General features: G+C 36.9%; 1 protein-coding gene across 1 annotated transcript; it reads right to left on the bottom strand.

Annotated features, from left to right (window-relative positions):
* Window positions 1-6,274: 6,274 nt before the first annotated feature.
* LOC111156740 (small nuclear ribonucleoprotein U11/U12 subunit 48) lies at window positions 6,275-24,750 on the bottom strand. Its single transcript, XM_022517796.1, has 9 exons — window positions 24,598-24,750; window positions 21,113-21,226; window positions 20,806-20,866; window positions 19,900-19,974; window positions 14,558-14,746; window positions 14,003-14,124; window positions 10,148-10,233; window positions 9,581-9,745; window positions 6,275-7,351 (listed from the first exon to the last, which is right to left on the bottom strand). The coding sequence occupies exons 1-9, from the start codon at window positions 24,748-24,750 to the stop codon at window positions 7,303-7,305; spliced, it is 1,014 nt and encodes a 337-aa protein (XP_022373504.1). The 3' UTR covers window positions 6,275-7,302.
* Between the last annotated feature and the right edge of the window lie 35 nt (window positions 24,751-24,785).

Raw genomic sequence — 24,785 nt, 5'->3', positions numbered from 1 at the left:
CTGACTTCTGTGACGTTGTGAAATGTTCCTCTTTATCTCTGGTAACATTCATTGTTCTGAAGTCTACTTTGATCATTTGGTGTTAGCATGACACATTTTCCCTATCTTTGTATTTTTAACCTATTGGTATCCTCATATTTAAAATGGGTTTCCTAGAGACAACATACACCTAGGTCTTGCCTTTTTATCCAACTTGACAACCTCCGCCTGTTGAGCGCTTAGAACATTTACATTTAATGCTTAATAAGGTCAATATGGGTGGGTTTAAATCCACCTTCTTGCTATTTTTTATCTTATCTGTTCTTTCCTTCTCTTTTTCTTCCTACCTTCTTCTTTTGGATGGTTTTTAATGATTCTGTTTCCTCTCTACTATGGCTCATTAGCTATTCCTGTTTTGTTTATTTAGTGGCTTCTCTAGCATTTATATATTCACTTACCATAATCATATTCGAATATTATACATACATAGTGTGAAACCCTTACAACTTCTGATTCCTCCTTCCACACTTGTACTACTGTCGTCTACAGGGAGCTGTGGCTGACTCAACCGTGTGTAACCACGCCCACGATCAGTAGCCCCACAATACAGCAACCTGCACACAGAGCCCACTGCATAGGGTAAAGTGAGAAACGGAATAATATGTCCGTGTTAACAATGATCTCACTGTTTGGGGACAGGCTGACTGCATAGTCACCAATTAATCAGCCACCAACCAGCCTTAGCTCTGGAGCCAGGTACTCCAAGGCCTCCAGCTGTGCCAGATATCATCCCTTTCTTTTTGCTGGATCATGGTGGTGCCTAGGAGACAGTCAGGAATTTAATGGCAAAGAAGGGGAGATGGGAGGTGGGGCTTGAGACAGCAATTATTTACCCAGCAGCTTAAGAGGTATTTCAGTATTTTTATGCTGGTCAGCCATTCAGGTGCGTGCAGCTGTGTACATGCCCTGGAGATACGGAATGTGAAGCACTTCCCTATAAACGCTTCTCTATGGAGCCCTCAAGGATGTATGGCTTGTGTGCTAACATTACAGCAGGACAGAATTCTCTGAGGGCATGAGACAGGTATCTAGGTTGGTCCAACGTAGAAGGCAGAGCAGAAAGAAAATATTCACAAGTGTGTTATAAATAATAATGGCAGGTATTCAGTACTTGCTATCGATCAAACACTGTGTGAGGCAAGTCACATTCATTATCTCTAAACCTCACCTCGACCCTTGCGAGCATATTGTTATTCTAATCTGCAGATGAGGAACAGGAGGCATGGAAAGATTAACTCCCACTCCCCATTCCTCCCCCTCCCCACCTCCCCGTCACAGTGAAAGGCAGACCTGTATTGTATCCATCTCACTCATCCCAGCGCCCCCTTTGATCAAGGCTATTCCTTCCATTATGTGAAGAATTTGTTACTTACAAGTGTTTCATTTGTATGAAATAGTGTCAGCAATAGCAAATAAAGCCCAGGCTCATGCTTCATCTCTCTGGATTCCTGATAGCTCCCCTTAATTAGCCTTCTCATTCTAGAAGAGGAATCATGCCTTGGAGCTGGAGGGAAAACATGGGTTACCAAAGTTCCATGATTATGGGAAATTAGCCTCATAAACAGCACTCAAGCAACCCAACCCCAAATCCCTTAATTGGTGCCACAAGGTATGATCCTCAGAAGGCATGGCCTCTCTGGGGCCTGCAGTCTTCCTTAATTTAACATTGTCCAGATGCTGGGTATAGCAACATTTTATTTTTAATTCGTCTGACAGAGAGAGCATAAGTGAGGGGAGACGCAGAGGGAGAGGGAGAAGCAGACTCCCCAGTGAGCTGGGAGCCTGACACAGGGCTGGATCCCAGGACCTGGAGATCATGACCTCAGCGGAAGGCAGACGCTTAACCATCTGAGCCCCCTAGGCGCCTAGTGACTTTTTAAACTGAAGTGCTTCCTGCCTTTTATTACTACGCCAAAGGACTAAAAGTAAGTTTGAAGTTTATATTCTATTTTATGATGGCATCCTTCCTCTTAGGTGACCACACTGGGTTTTTGGATAGGAAACTGACTCAACTTGCTCAGTAAAGATGAATCCAACTTGCAGCCCCTTGAATCTGACAAATCTTTCATTTTTTCTTTCCTGAAAAGGAGCAATAGAAATTACTGGTGTCAATCCAAATATCCAAAAGCTGTGAGGACTTTCCATGAGACCAAACTCCCAAATCTATGACCAGAGTAGGAAGTACAACCGCAAATGTAGTGAGATTTAGTTTCATAATTAACACATCTGCTGGCTCAGTTATAACAACTCAAAAGCAGGCTACATAAAAAGAAATCAACCTCATAAACATACTCAAAAACTACAAATAGATTTTGTTTTTTTACACTCAATGCAACAAAGCTTCACACCAGAACTCTTGGACCTACACAAATTCACTAAACATAAAAAGAAAAGTGTCCTCAAAGATAGGAGTAAAGACCTTACACACACTTTCATGGTATTAATACTTCTGTGCAACATAATATATAGGTGTTTAAAAATTTTTTTTCAAAGTCAACTTAAAACATTTTATGTAAAATTTGCCATTTGACAACTAACTTTCACTAAAAGGCTCAAGATTACCCCATCAGCCTTATTCCACAGTGACAAAGACTTGGAGATCACTGATCTAATTAATAAATGAGAGTGACAGGTTCAGTTTCCCGTTGAACGTAATCAGTGCCCTGGGCTCTGCACAGTAGCCACTTTGACAACATGTAAATTAAAGCAACCAAGACCAGTCTAAATATTTGAGAAGTTGCCTTAACTTCTTTTTGCTCGCAAATGCCTCTCCCTTAAACTTCAGCATAAGTGCTGTTCTCCTGTGGCAGATGAAAAAACCGTACCCACATCCTCTTAAGAGTAGGAGAGATAGGAGGCAGTGGGCAGGAGGACAGAGCAGGTTTCAATTTTTCCTCAGCTGCTTCCAAATTCCTTATGTTGGCTAAGATTCTTCCAAAAACCTCACATTTAACTGTCAAGCACTCTTAATTTTGAAGGTACTGTGAGATTTTGGGGTGCCTGCGTGGCTCAGTCGGTTAAGCCGCTGTCTTCAGTTCAAGTCATGATCCCAGGGTCCTGGGATCGAGTCCCGAATCCAGCTCCTTGCTTGGCAGGGAGCCTGCTTCTCTCTTGGCCTCTGCCTGCCACTCTGACTGCTTGTGCACTTGCTCGCTCCCTCTCTCTCTCTCTCTCTCTCTCTGACAAATAAATAAATAAATAAAATCTTTCACAAGGTACTGTGAGATTTTGATTTTTAGGTCTTCATGGGAAACGTAAAATTGATCACTGCAAAGAACTTTGGTATATAATTAATAGGTATCAAGACATAAGGCAAGTTTATTTATGAATCAGTTTGAATTTAACAAAATGATAGGTGGGAAATGTTCATTTTTTCAGATTTTATAAAGGAGTTCAGAAAACTTGGTGGATAATGCAGAGATTGTTATGAAATGGTAGACACTACCATGATACAAGTCCATTCAAACGTGTCTCCAGTTAATAATAGTTTGTATAGGGGCGCCTGGCTGGCTCAGTCAGTGAACATGCAGTTCTTGATCTTGGCGTTGAGTACGAGCCCCACAACAGGTGTAGAGATTACTTACAAAAGAACAAAACAAAAACACCTTTATAAATAAATAAATAAATAAAAATAATGTCTGTATAGTGGTTAAGAGCAGGGGCTCTAATTCCAATCTTTGTTTGCACTGCTTGTATGACGTTGGGAAGATAATTAAGCATTTTTATGCCTGAATTTTCTTATCCATAAACATTTATCACCTACATCATTCAAGGAATCCTACTAGGCACTTTGGGGACTCAGATAAACATATCATACTTTCAAAAAATTTAAAACCTAGCTGGAGACACAACCAATTGTAAGTAATTATAATACAAGAGGGACGAACTGAAAGAGCATGAACCCTGGGGCAAGAGTGCCAAGACTCCCTTTCAGAATGAGAGCAAGTTATTTAGTTCCTTGATCCACAATTTCTTCATGTCTAAAATGTTGAAAATACTAGTCTTTACACCTCAGAGTGTTTCCTGACAACTAAATATGTTTATTACAAAGAGCTCACCAAAACCACAAAGAGATACCACTTCACACCCATAAGAATGGCTATTACCAAAAACACACATAAAAAACACCAGAATATACCAAGTATTGCCAAAGAGGTAGAGAAACTGTATCCCTGCTGCACTGCTGGTGGAAACGTAAAATGTGTAAGCCCTGTGGAAAACACTACGAAGGTTTCTCAAAAAATGAAACCCAGAGTTACCTTATGACTGAACGATTCCAATTCTAGACATACATCCATAAGAAGTGAAGACAGGGACTCAAACAAATCTCTGTACAGCCATGTTCACAGTAGTGTTATTCACAACAGCTAAAAGTTGGAAATAATCCAAATGCCCACCGACAGATGAATGGATGAACAGATATGGAATATATACACAATGGAGTATTATTCAGCCTTAAAAGAAATGAATTTCTGATACATGCTACAAGATGGATAAACCTTGAAAACACTAAGTAAAATAAGCCACACACACACACACAATTCTGATTCCACTTCTATGAGGTCCCTAGAATAGTCAAATTCATAGAGACAGAAAGTGGAGTGGTGATTACCAAGGGCTGAGGGAAGGGGTAAATGGAGAGCTGCTGTTTAATGGGTAGAGACAGATTCAGTTTGGGATGATGAAAACATTCTGGAGACGTATAGTGGTGATGGTTGTACAACAATGTGATTACTAATGCGACTGAACTATGTACTTAAAAACAGCTAATGGTAAATGTTGCTATGTATACTTTCTATACGTATATTTTTAAAAAGTTCGGTCTGCTACATAGTAAGTGCTCAATGAATGTTAACTATCCTTAGTGCTTTTAAAAGAGTTCAGCAGAGAAAATTGTTTATGGCCAGTAGATCATAAATGTAGGCATGAAGGTGCCACCTGAGGTAGGATTTAATATGGATAAGATGGATAGCAGTTATAGTACTGATAAATATCAGTATTTTGTGAATCAAAAATTAGATGTTAAATGACAGGGGCTTGCAAATCCTTCTGCCAAAATTTAAAAATGATAAATTGACAGCTCTTGTGCTAGGCATGGGGGTTATATTGATAAAGATATAAAACCTTCTCTCAAAGAGCTCATAATCCAGTGAAGGAGTCTAAAACACAAACAGATAAGCATGGAAAATTAATATGTGCAAGGGTCAAACAAAGCCTCTTTCCATCTATATCTATTTTATTGGATAGTTTGCAGTAGCTGGTATTATACTTAAAAATCTGTAAAGAACTCTGGTTACATTTTACTTCTCATCCTTGCACGGAAGCCATGCTCATCTTCTCTGTACCCTCCCAATTCTGGTACATATACTGGCGAAGCAAGCATTCTGGTTAGATGATCTCCTTTTCCCACCTATTCTATTTTTCGTTAAGTCCACCAACATACTTCTTTCCACTTATTTCTCCCTTCTACTGAAAATCCAAGTATGCCTTTCAATCTCACTTTTTTAGTTTCTTCCACTCAGCAAAATCATTGAATTCACATTGAAAAACAAAACAATAAATTAAGTTACAACATATAAAACTGCTGATGAATTCAAATAGTTTTTGACCTACAAAAGCAGCGATTCCACATGGTTCCCCATTATGTAACACCAAAGTCCTTAAGATTTTTAAATCTGAATTTTTATATATATTTATATATATAAATATATATTATAAATATATATATATATATTTAGAAATTAAGTACAATAGCAGTAGTAAGATTTCGTATTGGCAGGTAAACTGTTGATTTCCAACTTATAAATCTGAGAGCTGTTTTTTATACCTAAAGCCCAACAGCCAATCTGATCTAAAGCCAGTCAACCTTTCTGTCACTGTCGGTTACTTATTTTAAGTTTCATTTCTATTTGAAACCCACCTTGGAATCTTCACCCTGAGTTTTTAAGATTCCAAATATTGTTAACTAGACAGGAGGTGATTAACATTTAATGGCCAAGTTTCAGCTGAGTGACCTATCATACAACAAATATACTACAAACAAAAAGGAGGAGACAACTGACACACAAAACATGGGTCAATCTCAAAAATACGTGGGGTGGAAGAAAGTACGTATTACAGTATCCCATTTATATGAATTCTGAAAAAGATACATCTAATTAACAGCAACAAAAACCAGATCTTGGTTGCCTAGAGAAATTGGTAAAAGGGGTATATGAGAATTTTGGGGGGTGATGAAATGTTCTCTATCTTGATCGTGGTGACAACTTCATTGGCTGGGGTCTAAGTTGGTCAAAATCAAATGAAACGTACACTTAAAACGGGTGCATTTTATTTTATATAAACAGTACCTCAATAAAGATGATTTACATAAAAGAAAATGACAGTATATTTTTAATTTTAATTAAAATCTACCTTTAATTAACAAGTGAAAGATGAATGCCTTTAAAAACTTAACATATTGTGGATAAAGCTGAAGTTTTCTTTGACCACCCTCTCAATCCTGGTTTTCATTCCATATCTCTCCCATCTATACCTCCTCCCACAAATAATTACTGTTATGAGATTGGTATTGGTCCTTCCGAAGCTTTAAAAATATATTTACATACATACATGGTCATAGAAAATGTACAGTATTATATTGTACGTAAATATAACTTGCATTTATTTTTCTGCAGTTTGCTATTTTCACTTAGCATTATGTTTCTGACATCTATCCATGTTATTATAAAGTTTATTTCTTTTAAATCCAATATAGTAATCTATCACATGACTATACCATATTTTATTTAACCAGGCCATTCCCCTTCTGACAGATATTTAGGTGGTTTTTTCCCTACTATATTTCACCAGTGCAGTGGTTAAATCGTAGTTACTGAGGTGGCCACAGGGATTACAGATTGTGGTTCCAAGGGGATGTTAACCTTAGCTATAAAGTTTCATTTTTAAAAATGAGAATGTGTTCGTGTATTATTTATACAGTTTAAGTACTGACTTTAAAGAATTTTCTGATACATAAATTATCACAAAGAATGAAACAGAATCTGTAATAGGAAGCAATCATCTATTAAAATACAAGCAAAACAAAGTTAAAGGACATAATAGTATACTCATGGTTTGAAACATAAGTAGTTACTGAAAATTAATGATCTGAGTACTAAACAAGTCATATAAACATTCTCCTACTCAAAGAAATTGTAATGAAAATGCTGTCATACTGGTTATCATGACATAAGCATAATTAATACATGCACCAATACCTCATTATATTTTTTGCTTTCTCCTTTTATGACTATGATGTCTTTCCCCATCCCTGAAATGACAGGAGTAGAAAAAAAAGTATTACAAATGATGGACATCTTAATATCAGAATTTTAAAATAGTAATTCACCAGTAATGTACTTCAGAACAAGTTAAAAGATACAGTCAGAACTAAATAATACTTTTTTTAACTAAGTAAACTCTATCCTCATTGTGGGGTTTGAAATCATGAAATCATGAGCCCGGAATCAAGAGTCACATGCTCTGCCAACTAAGCCAAACGGATACACTAAACAGTAATTTCTTTTAAGAGTAAATATGGAAAATGAATCATTAAAACTAAAGGACAAAATTGACATGGGGATAAGCAAAATGAAAATTTTTTTTAAACTGCATTTTAGAGTTCTGCTTTAAAACTGACTTTGAATATATATATACATACATACGTATGAGGACCAGAGAATTTATTCCAAATAAAATATTGAAGTCATAAAGTCATAGACGGAATTCAAAAATTGTCTGATATCCTTATGCTGGTTGCTATCAAGTCCATGCAATTCATTAAGACCAACCCTGTAGTTTTGAGAAGTATTTCCTACTAATACTATTTAAACTTTAAATATATCCTCTCTAAAAGCAAATTATTTCATGTTTACATTTGAAGTTAATGTATTTAAGTCAATAAAAACTGTTCAGAGATGCCAAAAATTACTTCAATGGAAGAAGCATTAACAAACCAGAAAGCAGTAAAAAGGCGTAATAACTCTGATAATTAAGTTAATTTGTATATAATTATTACAAAATATCATTCATTATATGAATCAAAGGGATTACTAAGGAAATATTTCATTTTTATAAGAGGACTAAATCACAGCCAGCTTTGAACCTACGAACTGAAGGACAGTAACATGAACAAAATTATTAAATCAATAAGCATTACTAAATCCTGATCACCAGCGGCCCTGGAGAGGGACAAGGTATCATTTGAGAAGCTATTATTAGACAAATACTGTGCATATACTACTAAATCAGACATGGACTTGCCTTCAAGGAGCTCAGTCTACTAGGGAGAGTAATAACTTAAGTTCAATAAAAAATACGTGGTAGGCGGAATGCTGACAAAATCGGAAAGATCAGCTCTGCCTCAATGAGTGATAAGAGGTTTCATGGAAATGACTAAGCTGGGTCTTAAAAGACCAAGCAGGCTTTAAAAATAAAAATTAGGCAGCAGAGCCTGACACAGAGAGGCATAAATGTGGCACAGTACAGATGAGAAACTATTTAAGCAATTCAGACTAGCTAAAGCATAATTCAATATTTCATGGGGTAGTGGCAAAAACAAGGATGGGTAGCCAAAAGCCCTGATGCTGGTGGTCTTGGGAGCCATTCTAAACAATGTGGATTTTGCCCCTGAAGAGTTGTAAGAGTGAAAATTCACTCAGGCAGTAAAGCAGGGATGACTCCACATGGGACAAGGTTACAAATGGTTAGAACAATTACGAAAACTATTATTTCCAAGGTGGACAGCAGTAAGGAGGTGCACGTAAAGGTATCTTCAGGTAGAATTGACGGCAATGAAGAACTAACCAGATGGCAGGAATAAAAAAGGAGCAACTAAAATAACTCCATGATTTCTGGCTTAGGTGAACAGACGATGTCTGTCCCATTAACCAGAATAGGGAATGCTGGGGAAAGAGGGTCAGTACGAGAAAGAGTTCTGACTAACACTGAGATCCATGCAGATGCCCTATAAGCAGCTGGACTACTGGAATAGATTGCAAGTGATAAAAATTTATTATTTTACCATTAGTTCATAACTTTCCAGCTGTCAAAATTCTATCAGCGATATTAACAAGGACAAAATTGACTTCATATTAAAGTTTGGATCTTCTCTCTGACCCTAAAGACCCTTTAACTCAGGAATTAGCAGGAGAAAGAAATGACAAGAAAAAGGAGGAAGAAGCAGAAAAAAGAGATCTAGGCAAACACCTAATTTATAGAGTTAACTTCCTACCTAGACATTACTTCCCTATGTCCTTGCTAGGAAACAAGGAGTAAAAGAGGGAAACCCATATCGAATCAGGCATATAGAGAACTATGCCACCAGAGCTATGGTTACTTGAACTAAAATCAAATGATAAGAATTCTCACGAATAACTTACTCTCCTTACTGTAATTTACTCTTACAACTCACTTTTTCAACGCTGTCTACAACAAAAGGATCTATTTACCTTTCAAGAGTAAACAATTCAACATCAGATGATGCAGTGTTAAGACTTACCTGTCCTTCCTTCTTCTAGAATCCCAGTTTTTATCCTTATCTTTATTTCTTTTCCGTTTATGTGGGCTCCTACTCCGATCCTTTCTATGTCGTGAATACTCAGCATCCAGATAACTTCCACCAGACTGCCGGGAATCTACTGAAGCTGATCGTCTTTCTTCATTCCTGAAACAGAGAACAGTTAGTTTTAACCACTAGTCTCCACCAAACACACACAGACACACTAGCTTAAAGTTGAATATTCTGTATCAGAACAATGATTAAGTCAATATAAATAGGTATAACCTTATATTCTATATGAGAGGGCAAAGAAATATAGCCCTTGTGTTTTATGTCTTTTCTATCTCACTAATATATTTGTCTCTCCAAAACTGTCAAAGAGCTATGTCAACAGAAAAACTCTGGTATAATAACCCTGAGCAATGACAACATGGAACAATTTCAGCATTTTAATGAATTATGATGTGCTATTATTAATGGTCTTGGAAAGGCTAAATTTTAGTTAAATAATTATAATGTAACAGATTAAAAAGAGAGTATTTTTCACCAGTAAACACCATGACATACTTTTCAGCATCATCCTCTGCTCTTTGCTCTTCTTGCCAGTGACTACTGAGTTCTTCCATGTGCACATTTATGACATCGCGTATCACCTCAGGGGAGAGAAGCACCCAATTTCAGATAAGAAGGATTTTTCAAAAAATTATACAAAGCTAAAAAAAATCACTGTTAACAATCAGAATGGATGGGACATAAGCAGTTTAGAGAACATAAAAAAGCCAATGGTCAAATTGGAATATGAATGGTAGATGAAAGTACTGTAATTATTGATAAACTCGCTAGTTGACCACCATATTATGATTATGTTAGGAAAACTATCCCTGTTCTTAAGAAGTATATACTAGGGGCGCCTGGGTGGCTCAGTGGGTTAAAGCCTCTGCCTTCGGCTCAGGTCATGATCCCAGGGCCCTGGGATCGAGCCCCACATCAGGCTCTCTGCTCAGTAGGAAGCATGCTTTCCACAACCCCCCTCGCCTGCCTCTCTGCCTACCAGTGATCTCTGTCAAATAAATAAACAAAACCTTTAAAAAAAAAAAAAAAAAGAAGTACATACTAAGTATTTAGTGACAAAAAGATCACGGGGTAACTTCCTCTCAAATAGTTTAGAAAAAAAATAATGTACAGTTAGAGATCAAAAGAGAAAAACGTACAGAGTACAAATGACAAGCAAATGGGACAAAATGTTAACAATGGGTGATCTGGGTAAAGGATATTCAGGAGTTCTTTATACTATTTTTAGTTTTGCAACTTATTTGTGTATTTGATATTATTTACAATTAAAATTTTTTTAAATTTTATAATTAAGTCAAGATGACCAACAAAATACAAAATATCTCCGTCACTTCACAGATACTTTCCTAACAGACTATATAAACCCCTAACTTCTCAGAACGACTTGGAAGTTTTTTCTTTCCTATTTATCCATGCAAACAACAAGCATAGGGCTGGTCACCTGGGAGCACAGATGAAACTAAAATAGCTTACACTTCCCTCATGCCTACTGAGGAAGTGTTTTAAGAAGGTACAGGGGAGGGGCGCCTCAGTGACTCAGTGGGTTAAAGCCTCTGCCTTCGGCTCAGGTCATGATCCTAGGGTCCTGGGATGGAGCCCCGCGTCGGGCTCTCTGCTTGGCAGGGAGCCTGCTTCCCTTCCTCTTTCTCTGCCTGCCTCTCTGCCTACTTGTGATCTCTATCTGTCAAATGAATAAATAAAATCTTAAAAAAAAAAAAAAAAAAAAAAAAAGAAGGTACAGGGGATAACTGAATTTAAATTTAAAAAGGGGCGGGGGGGACGCTGGGTAGCTCAGTCAGTTAAGCATCTGCCTTCAGTCAGGTCATGATCCCAGGGTCCTGGGATTGAGTCCTGCATCAGGGTCCCTGCTCAGTGGGGAGTTGGCTTCTCCTTCTACCCCTTCCTCACCCCCACCCCCGGTCGTGATCTCTCGCAGACATACAGACAGACAGACAGACAGAAGGTACAGGGGACAATGGGCAATCTCAAAGATACACACTATATAGTCACTATATAATGACTGAGTTTCTCCCCACTTTGAAGAAACTTTCAATGGCTCCCAAAGTAAAATGGAACAATGTCCAAAATCCTTAATAGAGCCTCTGAAGCCTTTCATGATTTTACTACATCATGTAATTGAAACCAGCCTTATCTCTTACTGCATAGTTGAGAAACCCTAAGCTCTAGGCACCTTCGATTACTGATGGTCTCTGGAAAACTCCTGCTCTTTTATATGTTTTTAGGAACACTAGCCCTTTGACCTGGAATATCCTTACCCGCGAGTTCCCCTCCTCTACCATACTCTCTTGTGAAAATCTAAGACATGTAACATGAGTCACACACACACACCTAAATTCCCACTCCCAGCTCTAGCACTTCCAGAGTAGCCCAACATGACTCCAGACTAGTAGTAGCTCTACATGAGCTCCACGAGGCCCGAATGTTACTGGATAGTTTCCAGGTTCACCACACAGGAAAGAGCCCATGAACAGACATGTTTTACCATTCCTGCTTCTCCCTCTCCTTCGACTGCTATCTTCTCTATGAAGCTGGTATACCAGCTTATTTTCAGAAAACATATAAAGATGGTATACCAATCTTATATTTTAAAAGAAGAATTGCTATTTTCTCCCACATACTTTGATCTCACTTTATTTTATCACTTAATGCAATCTGTATTTTGAAAGAAGTTTCACTTGTTAAACTACACCAAGCTTCTGCTGGGTGGGGGCTATGTGCCATTTATCTTTACCTACCCAATAGCAGTGTTATGCATAGTGAGTACAGGTAGCAATAATTTTTTTTTCTAAAATCTAACAAAGTTTAGGTTCTAATCCAAAGCAAACAAAAATTTTAGATGATATGAATGAAACTAGAAGGAGGTAAAATGTTGACAAAGCCATGACCAGAAATATGATAAATCACTGAAAGATTTGTAAACACTGAAGTTTTTACAGATGAAAGGTATTTTGCATTTGCTTCCAAAATTATCAGTGTGGAGGAAGGAGAGAATGGGAGGTAGTGATTGAGAATATAAATAAAATGACAAAGTCATATGTTGATAACTGTTGAGGCTGAGTGACAGGGACAAAAGGGTTCATAAGACTATTCCAGTCACTTTAGTATATGTTTGAGTATTTCCATAACGAAAAGTTAATTGTGAAGAACACTAGTAACAACATTTACACTTGATTACAAGGTAATGAGACTGGAGAAGAAACACTGATGAACCACCAAGTACTTGAGGGACTTTAAGAATACTGAGGCTGTATGACATGGTCCCAGACCGCCACTGGAAGAGATAAGCCTAAAACATGTATTTTAATTGTAAAATGAACAGCAGAAGATTTAAATACCAAGCTATGTGGTACAGAGAGCATAACAGCAATCAACCAGGGAAGGAGCACCTCATGGTGACCGTGGACCTTAAACTTATCGAGATTTAAAAGAGCAACAACAAAGAGATTTACAGGTGAGCAAACAACTTGTTATCCTGACACAAAGATAGGAGTAAATGTGTGTAATCAGATATAGTTTAACAGACACTCTTGACTAGAGCAAAAAAAAATATTCAGTAAAATGAGGCCAGATTATGGACAATCTTAGAAATCATAGAGAGAAGTAAGAAATAATGTAAGTAAGTAAGAATTTAGAGATTCAATGAGGAAATTATTTGTAGAGTCTGGGTAAGGTAAGTCATGTACCAAAAAATTCACCAGCTCTATACACTGAAGGAACTCTGAAAATAAGTCTAGATATATATCAAGAGATTAAAGTATAAATAGTTTATGCCAGACATTTTTTAAGCCTAAATACTTAATAGAGTACACAAAAGCATGCTAAAATTTCTGTAAGGAAAACAGAAAGGCTATTTGTTGACCAATTTCTGTGTCCACATGCATTCTCAATCAATTCGTATAACAACCCTACAAAGTCTACATAAAATGTTTAAAACGAAAATTATTGACACTTAAATTATTGACACTTAAAATGTTCAAATAAGCTGTTCAAGCCAAACAGGCAATGATAAACAGCAGGATCAAAACTCTAACACAGGTCTAAAGCCAAAATCTATGCTTTTATCGTAACATGCTACTTTCTCAAAATTTGGTATTTTTTTAAGATTGTACAGCCTCTTCATGTAAGATTTTTGTACCCTAAAAAGCCTTTGTCTGGCACAGTGGATCTGAAAGGAATGGAGCAAATACAAATCAGGTGTGGCCGCCTTGAAGATACCTTCTTTCAGATAACCTCTAAGGAACTGTGGAAACCCACAGAGCAGACTTACATTAACTATCTAAGGTAAATGTCTCTTCTCAACAAAGCTCTAAAAGAGTATATAAAACTTACCTCCGTATATGATTTCTTGGTTATGTGAACATTCTTAGCTCTATAGGACTGGCGTCTTCTTTTATAATCTCTCACTTCTGCCAGGATTTCAAGGTAAGATTTTGGACTTTTTCGACTATTATCTAATAAAAGAATAAAATAAATTACATCCTTGGAAGCTTTTAAATTCTTATGAATTAGCAGGAAGAAAGACCACAATAATCCCATACTTCAACATGTTTCCATGCATCTAAAAACATCCCAAAAATTTCCATATTATAGAAATAGGCTGTTTTATAACATTCCTTTTCTCTAGCCATTAGTTGAAGCTAAGACTGTTAAAGTACAAAAAGGACAAGAACAGTTGTAACAATTTTATAGAAGGAAGGTGCGCTTAATGTAAAAGTCAGAGAGCAAAATTTCACACACTGAGTAAACATCTTAACATATATGTCAATATCAGGTAATGCAAAACCATCCTATTTCTATTCAAAGTGGTCTGACAACTAAATCTTAGTAACACACAAAGAATGAAATGACAATTAAGAAATATAAAACATGGTATTCATCTCAAACCTTGATTGACTTTGGCAGCCAAGTCTACAAAGAGATCACTGTCATTTTCAATAATCTGTGAATCAGAGCGCTTTTTCTTCGTCTCCTCCACTACAAAATCATAGAGGGCAAGACGATCAGCTTGGGTCAGATCACAAACACACCGTTTGTGATTCAGAGGAACTTCAACAGGTAACGAAGAATAAATCCCTAAAGTAAAAATAAAACCACAAGAATAAACAATACATGAAGCATGAATACGTTATGGACTTAAAATCTACTCCTTATCTTTAAACATGTGCTGTAATAACGCAACATTAACACAACTGTTTTCATAGTAATCCCTTAATATACAAAATATCCATCTATGTGATAAATGGTAAATAGTGACTTTATCCTCAATGCTATATCCACACAAAAGATGTATGTGGATTCTTTGCTATTCTCTTTAACAATGTTAGGACAGATCCCATGAAGGCAGGCAGTAATAACCATGAGATAATTTGCTCATAAAACTTCCTGGGTAACAATTTTAGAAGGCTACCAATACTATAAAAGTAGATATTAACGTTCTTTCTGTTTATATGCTTTTCCCCATAAAAGGCGGGAGAAAAAATGTAGTACACATTGTAGGCCTTCTAAAAATAAATTATGGAAGTATGAAAAATATGTAAAAAATGTCTTTTTATATGAGGTATCATGTTAGGTGTTCCATATTCAAAATATATCCCAATTGTACAATGATTCAGAGTTAGGGATCAAAACACAATTACTTAAGTAGCAGAAATCCCAAACTTCCCCAGACCAGAGAATGACAGATTAAACTAAAACCAAACTTTTAATTTTCTGAAGAAGCATATTGGCATAACCAAATTCATTTTAAAAAGTTAACAGGAGTGCCCCCCCAACAGTCACAGAACTTTCTAAAATCTGTTCATTAATGAAAGAAAGTAAATACAATACCTTGATATGATGTATTAAACATTGAAGAAAATTTTTGTTTTGAGATTCAAATTTTCTCAAAGAAATAAAAAAATTATAACTGTAAATAAAGCAATTGTTTTAAAACAATTCTTTCTAGCCTTCATTATTCACTGATGAAAACAATGAACAGGAGCTACTAATGTTTCCTAAGTTACCCTAAAGTAATAACTCTGGTTCATAGAACAAGGTAAGATCAGTAGCTCTTCCCAGTACTTTTATTTGATAAAGTCTAACCTCATTGACTTCCTAAGTAAAGAGGCAAAAGAAAAATTAAAATAAGAGCAAACTATGAACTAAGAACTACAACACACAAAAAAGAGGTGACTTTACATATGTCTATAAATTAAGAGGAGTGCTACATTGAATATGAGTTTGTGAATAGCCAGGGATAACAATACATGGTCATTTGTATTATTCAAAGGGTTCTGAATTAGTGGAGAAGGGTTTCCTTTCAAGTTGATCAATTTCACTCTAATTCTGGTAGACACTTGGAAAAGCCTTTTTATGCAGGTAAGTTTAAAAACATTTAACTTTGTACTATAAAACTGACTTAGCTTTGATAAGCCTAATTCCTTTGAATATAGGCTATAAAAAGCTGGGAGAAAAATACAAAGATTAGAAAATACTGATATATTATGAACAAGCTCCACATAAACCTTTGCCTGTTACTTTTAGACAAAGAAATATAATTTCCTCCTTAAAATATTCTGGAGTCTTCTTTATTCATCTGAAATTTCTGTATGGTGAAGACTGATACTTAAATTCCTTGAAATTCAACTAAAATTCCAAAGATTATAATATTGTGACAGTGGTTAAGATAAAGTTTAGAAATTTGAGTGATACTTTTAAAAGGATATCATTTGCAAAAAGGATACTGCATATCTTTAAATAAGGAGTATATTCAGGTTCCTAATTCCTCTTTATACTCACCCCAATTACTGAAAAAGAAAAAGTACAGGAAAAGTTAAACAACAGACTGCATTCAAATCATTGAGAACATATAGATATTTCTGACAAAAAAAAAAAAAAAAGGAAAACACAAATAAGCTCACATTTCCATAAAAAGTAAATTTTCAAATATAAGCTTCTATATGATTTAGAAGTATATCTGAATGTGCTGTAACCATATTAAATCTACGATCCTCTATTTTTTTTGTAGTAGCTTTTTTTAAATTGTGGTAAATACACATTACATACAATGTACCATTTAAGCATTTTTAAGTGTACAGCTTAGTGGCATTAAACACATTACACTGTTTTGCAACCATCACCTCTATCCATCTCCAGAACTTTTCATCACCCAAACTGAAACTCTAATCTAGCTTTTTATTAACTCTAATTCTTGTTTTAGTTACCTTTGCCACGACAGAGCATCTTAAACATATGACATATAATACTAAATATTCATAAAAAGTACTGGTTCAAAGCTACAAATTCAGAATTTTACAGAGAATTCATACAGAGTCAATTTCCAAATATCACAGAAAAAGAAATAAGGCCCACAGAAGTAAAATGACTTGCCCAAGTCTCACAAGTGGTAGGAACAGGTTAGGCCTAATCAGTTACTTGGGTCTCTTGAGGGTTCTTTTAGTATAATGCACTGATCTTCAAATCATGGCCATGATTCAAATATATGTCATGAAACTGAAGTACAGCAAATAATAATGAAGGAAAAAGATAAACCACTAAATATAAAATGACTGTTTATGATTAAAACTAGCATCCTGGTTATAAAATTAACAAAGGTAATTATATCTGAAAATAAGTAAGTAGATCTAATGGTTGTTTCAAGCTTTCACAAAGGTAAATGAACTTAAGAATTCTATACACTGGTGGAGACCTAGTATGAGTGATAAAATGGAAACATAAATATAACTCATCAAAAAACATATAATTTAGTATGTGACAAACAAAATATTAATTAAATGGGAAAATGTAAAATTGCTCGTATTAGTCATTCTTCCTTCAAAGTAAATAAATTAGCAAGATATTAGGAGATTCTTGTTCTTGGCTATTAGATTTTAAAATCTCTTAACACACAAGTGGGCCACAAAAATAAGGCCTATTAAGAAGCAGTAGAACTCTATACAATATGAAAAAAAGTTTTAAAAAGAGGATCATATCATATAATAAAATTCTTAAGTTAAATCTTATTTAAGAGAGTGCCAAAACAAAAATTCCTCTTAACTTTCTACTGAAGGAACTACTTATTCAAAGTAATTCTTCGCTTTTGTAAAGAACTAAACTCAAGGTCCAAATCTACCTTATTACTTAGTCATATAAATAAAAAAATTTGAGAACATTCTCTAAGTTACACACATACATAAAATTCTCAACCATTTCATTATCTTAAAAATCACTTTCTGTACATTAATGTGCTTAGAAATTAAATTGCTTACACATAAGCAGCCAATTATTAGAGCCCAGGCTAGTTTAGCATTCATTATTTCCATTACTCTAAACAATACTACAAGATAGTTTCACACCAGAGACAAGGACACAAAATGTCAAAAAGCTGTCATTTGTACCAGGCCAAGAAACTAGTTTCTTTAAAGCAGGCTTACACAAACCAGAATAAACAAAGAACAGTGCTAATAATAGCAAGCAGTGAGTAGGTACAGATTTAAATAGTTTGTGGTATTCTTCTACTTAATTATAACAGACATAATAAATAACGAATATATTTGAGCAGTGATTCCTAGTCCATAAATTTCACTTAAATGCAATTTCTATCAGAAAACAGAATAACTCAGTTCAGAGTATGTACCAAATCCAAAACTTGGTTCTCAATCCAGCGCGGCCATTAGCAAGCCTTGCTATCATCTAGCAAAGGAGTGTTAATCTATTTCTTCACCTAATAGGAGGGGAAAGTAGTTGTCCAGCCTATGTAAGTGTGTTATGAAAGAGAAATGAATACATGAAAGAACTATAAATAATCTCTTTTAAAAAAACTAAAGTATTGATAGTCTTCAGAATAAACACACAAGAACCTTATTATTCCTCTCAGACAGGGTGTGTTTCCTCAACAAAGACACTGGATTAGATGATCTCCCAGTTCTCTTTCAACTCCAAAATACATCTAGTAAATCTATCTAACTAGTTAGGTCAAAAAAGGCCTCGAACTATTAATCCCTCCAAAAAACAATAGCAAAAATCTTCTACATTTTTCTGGCTCATTAACTAAACAGGAGTAGGGGGCAGAACAATAATAGGAGCCCAAAAAAGGACTGACTGATCACAGCTCAGTAATCTTTTCAAATAAGAGCCAAATGTCTCCCTCAAAGAAAGGAAAACAACAACAACAACCCAGAATTTAGCACAAAGTACATAAAAATGGGACCTTTAAAACAGGAAATACAGGAAAGATTATTCTGTCTGTGGTATGGAACCACTATAATGTACACTAAAGGTAAGAGAGCTCCTCCTGAAGCCACAGTAGAACTTGGGAAAAGATGAAGTCCAGATACTGGTTTAGAACAATGGGTAAAGACTGAATTTCAACAAGGGAGAAACAAATCCTAACTCTGGACTAATTTAATGAATAAAATTCAGCTAGAAAGAATAATGAGAGGGGGAAAAAAAGGTAAGATGTCCAGAGAAAGCTACCTTCAGAAGGTTCAAGGACAACTCAGAAATCCTTGTTAAGAAAAGCAAAGTCATGCTTTGGCTACATGTTATCCCCAGGTTCAGAAATCTATTAACACTATTCACTCATCTATTAAATATATTAACTCTATTAGTTAATAAATCTATTAACGCTATTAACATTCCAATGGATTGTTTTTTCTTTTCATTTCCTAAAAGCTCATACTTAAAAAAAATTCTAACCTGTTCTCTGCTGAAGTTAAGTCCCAGGCAGAAACTCTTAACCCAGCTCCAAAGCTGTGTATGAAGGGATCCACAAACTTTCTGACACTCTTATGCAAAACTTTGTGTTTGGGCTTTATTTGAAGGGCCAGCTGTGAAGACGGCTCTCTTTTAGCATAAGCCTGTCCTTTTACACTGCATTTCAACATTCTTATATTTAACAAGGGACTAATTCTCAAGAGAGAGAGCAAATCTCAGGGTAAGACGCTCTCAATGCAATTTAGTTACCTAGTAATCATAATAAAAATTATCTACAAGGTAATCTCACCTATCAGGTGATTCCAAAGCATGAATCCCTAGCTAAGACGCTAGCTAAAGCTGCTCAAATACAATAATAGGTGTATTTGAGCAGAAAATATCTACCCAATGAAGCTGACACTAATATTAAATATAAAATGTAACTTTCCCCATGCAACTGTTTCCACAAGATTTTTCTTAAAAATCAGTAACATTTGCTTATGGGACAAAAATAGTTCAAATCATTAATTAGCTCAAACTATGATGCCACTTACTTTGATTATAACCATCACCATCTTTTCCAACTGCAGTTCTAGCTTGTTTAATTATCTGGAATTGTGTGTCCTTATCTGTCAAAAAAGCACCCATAAACACAGTATGAATCATCAGTGTCCACAATCATATTATTAACTTGTTTCCAATCCAAGCTCTTTGTGCACACTGACAAATCTCCAGAATCTGGAAAGTAAAAAAACCTACACTTGCTGCCTAGCTAATCTGAAGGCAGAATTTTTTCAGATCTAGCTAGAACCCAATAAGTAACTAGATTGCAGGCAGTCTAGAAAACATTACCATCAGGCATTCTGCAGTAGCTGCTACAAAATTTTAGCAACCAGTAACAGCTACCATTGTTTGAATGCTGCTAAGTGCCAGGAACTATTCTAAGCATTTTACGTATACTACAACATTTAATCAGTGCAAAGGTGCATTATCATCATCCCGTTTCATGGAGAAATTCAGGCAACAAAAAGGTGTAATTACTTGCTGAAAGTCGCAAATCTACTAGTGATAAAACCAGGAGCTGAATCAGGGCATTCGATTCTGGAGTCTGGAATTTTAACCTCCGCACCTGCTGTGAACACTTGGAACACATTTCCAGCCTCAGTTTGCAAACTGTGTTGTGTGGCCAGATTTTTGTTATATCCAAGAAGGAAGGTATGTGTCTTACTGCACAAAGCTTTGAAGGGTTTTCACTGCCTATTACTATAAATCTGGTCTCTAAATTCCAGATTAAGCAAACTAGTTTCACTATACATTAATTAATCTTACATTCTCTTAAAGCATGAAATGTCCTTCTTAATCACAAGCATACTTATAAAGAGTCCATTCTTCTGATAATTCAAAAATGAAATATCAATGCCTATACTATCTTTAATATAATCTATTAAATTAATACTTACCCAAAGTAATTGAAGGTATCTTCACATTCTCATAGAAAAAATCAGAATTATACATTTGATCCTAAACAGTAAAAACAAAGAAGTTAGTATCTGTAACCAATAACTGCCTATTTTAAGATTTGACATGAACAAACAAGAGATTACTATCATTTCAGTATTTCTTACAAAAATTACCAGTTAGGCAAATAGCATTCTACCCCACAAGTGACTAGTATTTATGTCAGAGCACTTCACACTATACCCACCAAATCTTCTGAATTTATTCATGCATGAATTACACGACATATACATAATAAATATATGGTACCTCTTCTTCTTTGGTATAGCCCAGTTTCCTCAATCTACAAGACACCATGTGCTTTCCTAAAGATGATTTAGGCATGTGATGATTGGAATCATAGGGACATATCACAACTTCATCCTATAAAAAAGAAAGAGAAGCAAAGAAACATTTTTTTTTTTAAGACTTATTTATTGGAGAGAAAGAGAAAGAGATAGAGAAAGACAGCATGTGTGTGGGGCAGAGGGAGAGAACCTCAAGTGAACTCCCTGCTGAGCACTGAACCCAGGTGGGGCTGGATCCCACGACCCATGAGATCCTGACCTGAAGCGAAACCAAGACTTGGACACTTAACCAACTGAGCCACCCAGGCACCCCACGGGAATACTATATTCAAATGATTAAATCATTAAATGTTTACTACTTGATCAAGTAGTACTATCCATTTATCTCCTCTTCTGGAGGCCTCTTTCCCAACCCCGGTGTGATGTATGTGCATATTTAAAAAACAAAAAACAAAAAATTTCACTCAATCTCTCTCTCCTTTATAGCCTCCTCTCCACCTCTCCAAAGCCCAACTTTAAAAGATTTGTTTACAAACTACCAGTTAGTAGGTCACTAACAATCTTCTTGCTAAAGATATGTCAAAGCACAGGTCAGACTTTTTAAAATATTTGAACTCTTTGAAGGTCACAATCCAATTGGCCATTTCTGTCATCCAGATACAGTCTTCATGTTCTACCTCTCTCGTTCTTCTACCTGGTCTTCTCTAAAGATGTCTTCCTTGTTCTCTCTGTACCCCTTTAAATGTTGGTGTTTCATGTAAGTCAAACCAGTGACCTTTTGCCATTTGATATACACTTACTGGAAAATATCATGGCTTTAATTTTCACTATAGAGTAATGGCTCCCGAAATCTAGATTTTTAGACCTTGTTTTCTTTTAAGTATCTTATACTAAAAACACTAACAATTCAATATAACAAAAATAAATTCATTACATTCCTGGTCTCCTGACCCCAAACCCATTCCTCTTATGTCTCCCAGTTTCCTCATGCAGAAAACCATCTCCTCTTCCTCGTCATTGATATCTAATCAATACCCAGCCCTTTTCACCCCTAAGTAACTCTGAAATCCCTCCACAAAATCCATCCTCACTGTTACTTCCCCACTTCAGGACATCAACATCGTTCTGGATTACCACAGCCATTGCCTAACTGCTCTGCTTCCAGACCTGCTGTCCTTCTCATTCTCCACACTGTGGCTACTCTGAATCCCAGGTCTGCCACTTACTGTATGAACTTGGTCAAGGTATTTTACCTTTCTTTGCCTCAGTTTCCTCAGTTATAAGATGGGAAAAACTTTTCTCACAGAGCTATTGTGAAGATTAAATAAACTATACATGGGTTTATACATTCAGAGCAATCAAACAGGGCCTGGTACATAGCAAGTGTTCCAATGTAAGCAATTACTAGTTTATTAAAAGGCAAATATGATATCGTCTGGCTTAAGATACTTCCATGCTTCCCCACAGCCCTCATTTAAACAACAACAACAAAAACCCAGATTCTTTAATACGGCTGACACAGGACCTTTAAGATCTGGATCCTTCCCACCATCATTCTTCTCTACAGTCTATGCTTAGCTATCCTTAACCACCTTGGGTTTCCTGATCTGGTCACACCCTTTTCTCTGGACTTCCTACCATTTATGCTTTCTCTGTGCTTCCCTAGCTAACTCAGCACACTTTAATCAGCTTAGAATTCACTTTATCCAGGAAACCTCTACTGTCCTACCACAGCTATAATAAACAGCTATTCCACCCTTCATAGACTTTATCACATTGTAATGTAGGCTGATTTCTCTAGATTTCCCCTCACTATGACCACACAGTAAGCTCTACGATAGAACCTGTGACTGCTCTTCACTAAACTTCAGTATTAAAACCCTCTAGCAGAGGGGTGCCTGGGTGGCTGAGTGGGTTAAGGCCTCTGCCTTCGGCTTGGGTCGTGGTCTCAGGGTCCTGGGATTGGGCCCCACATCCAGCTTTCTGCTCAGCGGGGAGCCTGCTTCCCCTTCTCTCTGCCTGCTTCTCTGCCTACTTGTGATCTCTGTCAAAATAAATAAATAAACTTAAAAAAAAAAAAACCCTCCAGCAGAAAAGTGAAGCTTCGTTAACTATGCAGACTATTCCAGGAACGATGGATGTCACCTACCATGATTTTTAAACTAGTCACTCTCTTGAATTTCAGACGTTAGTTCTGTAGCATTTAGATGTACACTCAGAGTTATTTGTCATAATTTTGGAATTTAACAAAGACGTTTTAGAGAGGCAGCATAGCAATGAAACACAGAGATTCTCAGGAGCCAGAATGCCTGGGTTCAAAATCCCAACTGCTAGGTGGCTCCATGGCGCAATGGATAGCGCATTGGACTTCAAAATCCCAACTGCTATTTACTAGCAGTGTGTCCTTGGACAAATTACCACTTCTCTGGGTTTGTTTTCTCATCTGTAAAATGTGGCTAACAGTACTCACAGGGTAATTATAACTATTAAACGAAGAAACTAAGGTATAGTATAGTATAGTATATAGTGGCATAAGCAAAGTGCTATTTAAGTGTTAATCCAAGAAATTTCAGGTTACTACGATGCTGAGTAAACAGTGTTAAGAGCATGGAAGGCCCCACTCAACGGAATTCACAGCTTCAAACATCACTCTCAACAAATTTTAAAAATTTCCACGACGTCTTTAATACAATAAATGTGAACTGTCTGTGTATGAGTCAAACACGCCTTAGGTGTCTTTACGGAATCAGTCATGTAATTTAAACCTGGGAGAAATTATTACAGCGTGATGAACCCAGAAAGAGCATTAGAGATCATGAATTATCCCAAACTGAAGCGCTTCTTCTCCTCCCACCCCAAAACACAAACAAACAATCAGGATTGTTCACTTTTATACACCTACCTACATTTTTTAAGGCAATTCTAATGTTCAAAAGAGTTGTTAGTCACCATCTCTTAGTGATACCCTCTAATAATCCTACCATCGATGCTGTCCCATTAGAAGTGCAGAATTTTAAGGCAGAAAAGGGGGAAGTGAACTCCCAAGCTCTCCTGACACCAAATCTGGTGCAACTGCGGCATCCATGTGACACATGACAAAGCAAACCGGCAACACCTCCGCTGGCGGCACTCTGAGGCCGATTCCCGTATTTTCTAGATAAACCCTAGCCCTGCCACCCCTCCTCACCCACCGCATTTCCACCCTCTCCTTGAACCGAAGTTCCGCAGGAGCGCCGCACCGGCGACCCGAGCAGAGTGCTCCGAAGGCGCCCACGCGCCCCACCTGAGGCCCGCAGGCGTCAAGGGCGCTCCAGGCCCGGTCCCGGGCGCCCACCACGGCTCTGCGGACCGGAGGGGGCTCCCACGCGGATTCCTCCCCCCCCCCACGCCAACAGGACACCGCAGGCTGAGGGCCCCCAAAGGACCCGGGGCTCAAGCCCCCCTCACCTCTGCCGCCTCCTCCCCGGGGTCCAGCCGATCCAGGCTCCAGCCCAGGGACGCCGTCACCTCCTCCAGCCTCCGGCAGCAGCTCTCCACGAACTCGCTAAGCTCCTGCTGTAGCCGCCGTCGCTCCTCCACTGGGGGTGGCTCGCCCTCCATTGCCACGCCCGACTCGCCAGGAGGAAGCAGTCTAA

This window comes from Enhydra lutris, unplaced genomic scaffold (assembly GCF_002288905.1).
Source record: "Enhydra lutris kenyoni isolate GAN:26980312 unplaced genomic scaffold, ASM228890v2 scaffoldscaffold48, whole genome shotgun sequence".
NCBI classification, from domain to species: domain Eukaryota; kingdom Metazoa; phylum Chordata; class Mammalia; order Carnivora; family Mustelidae; genus Enhydra; species Enhydra lutris.
Note: the sequence above shows the minus strand (reverse complement) of the source record. Positions and strands in the feature narration are given on the sequence as shown.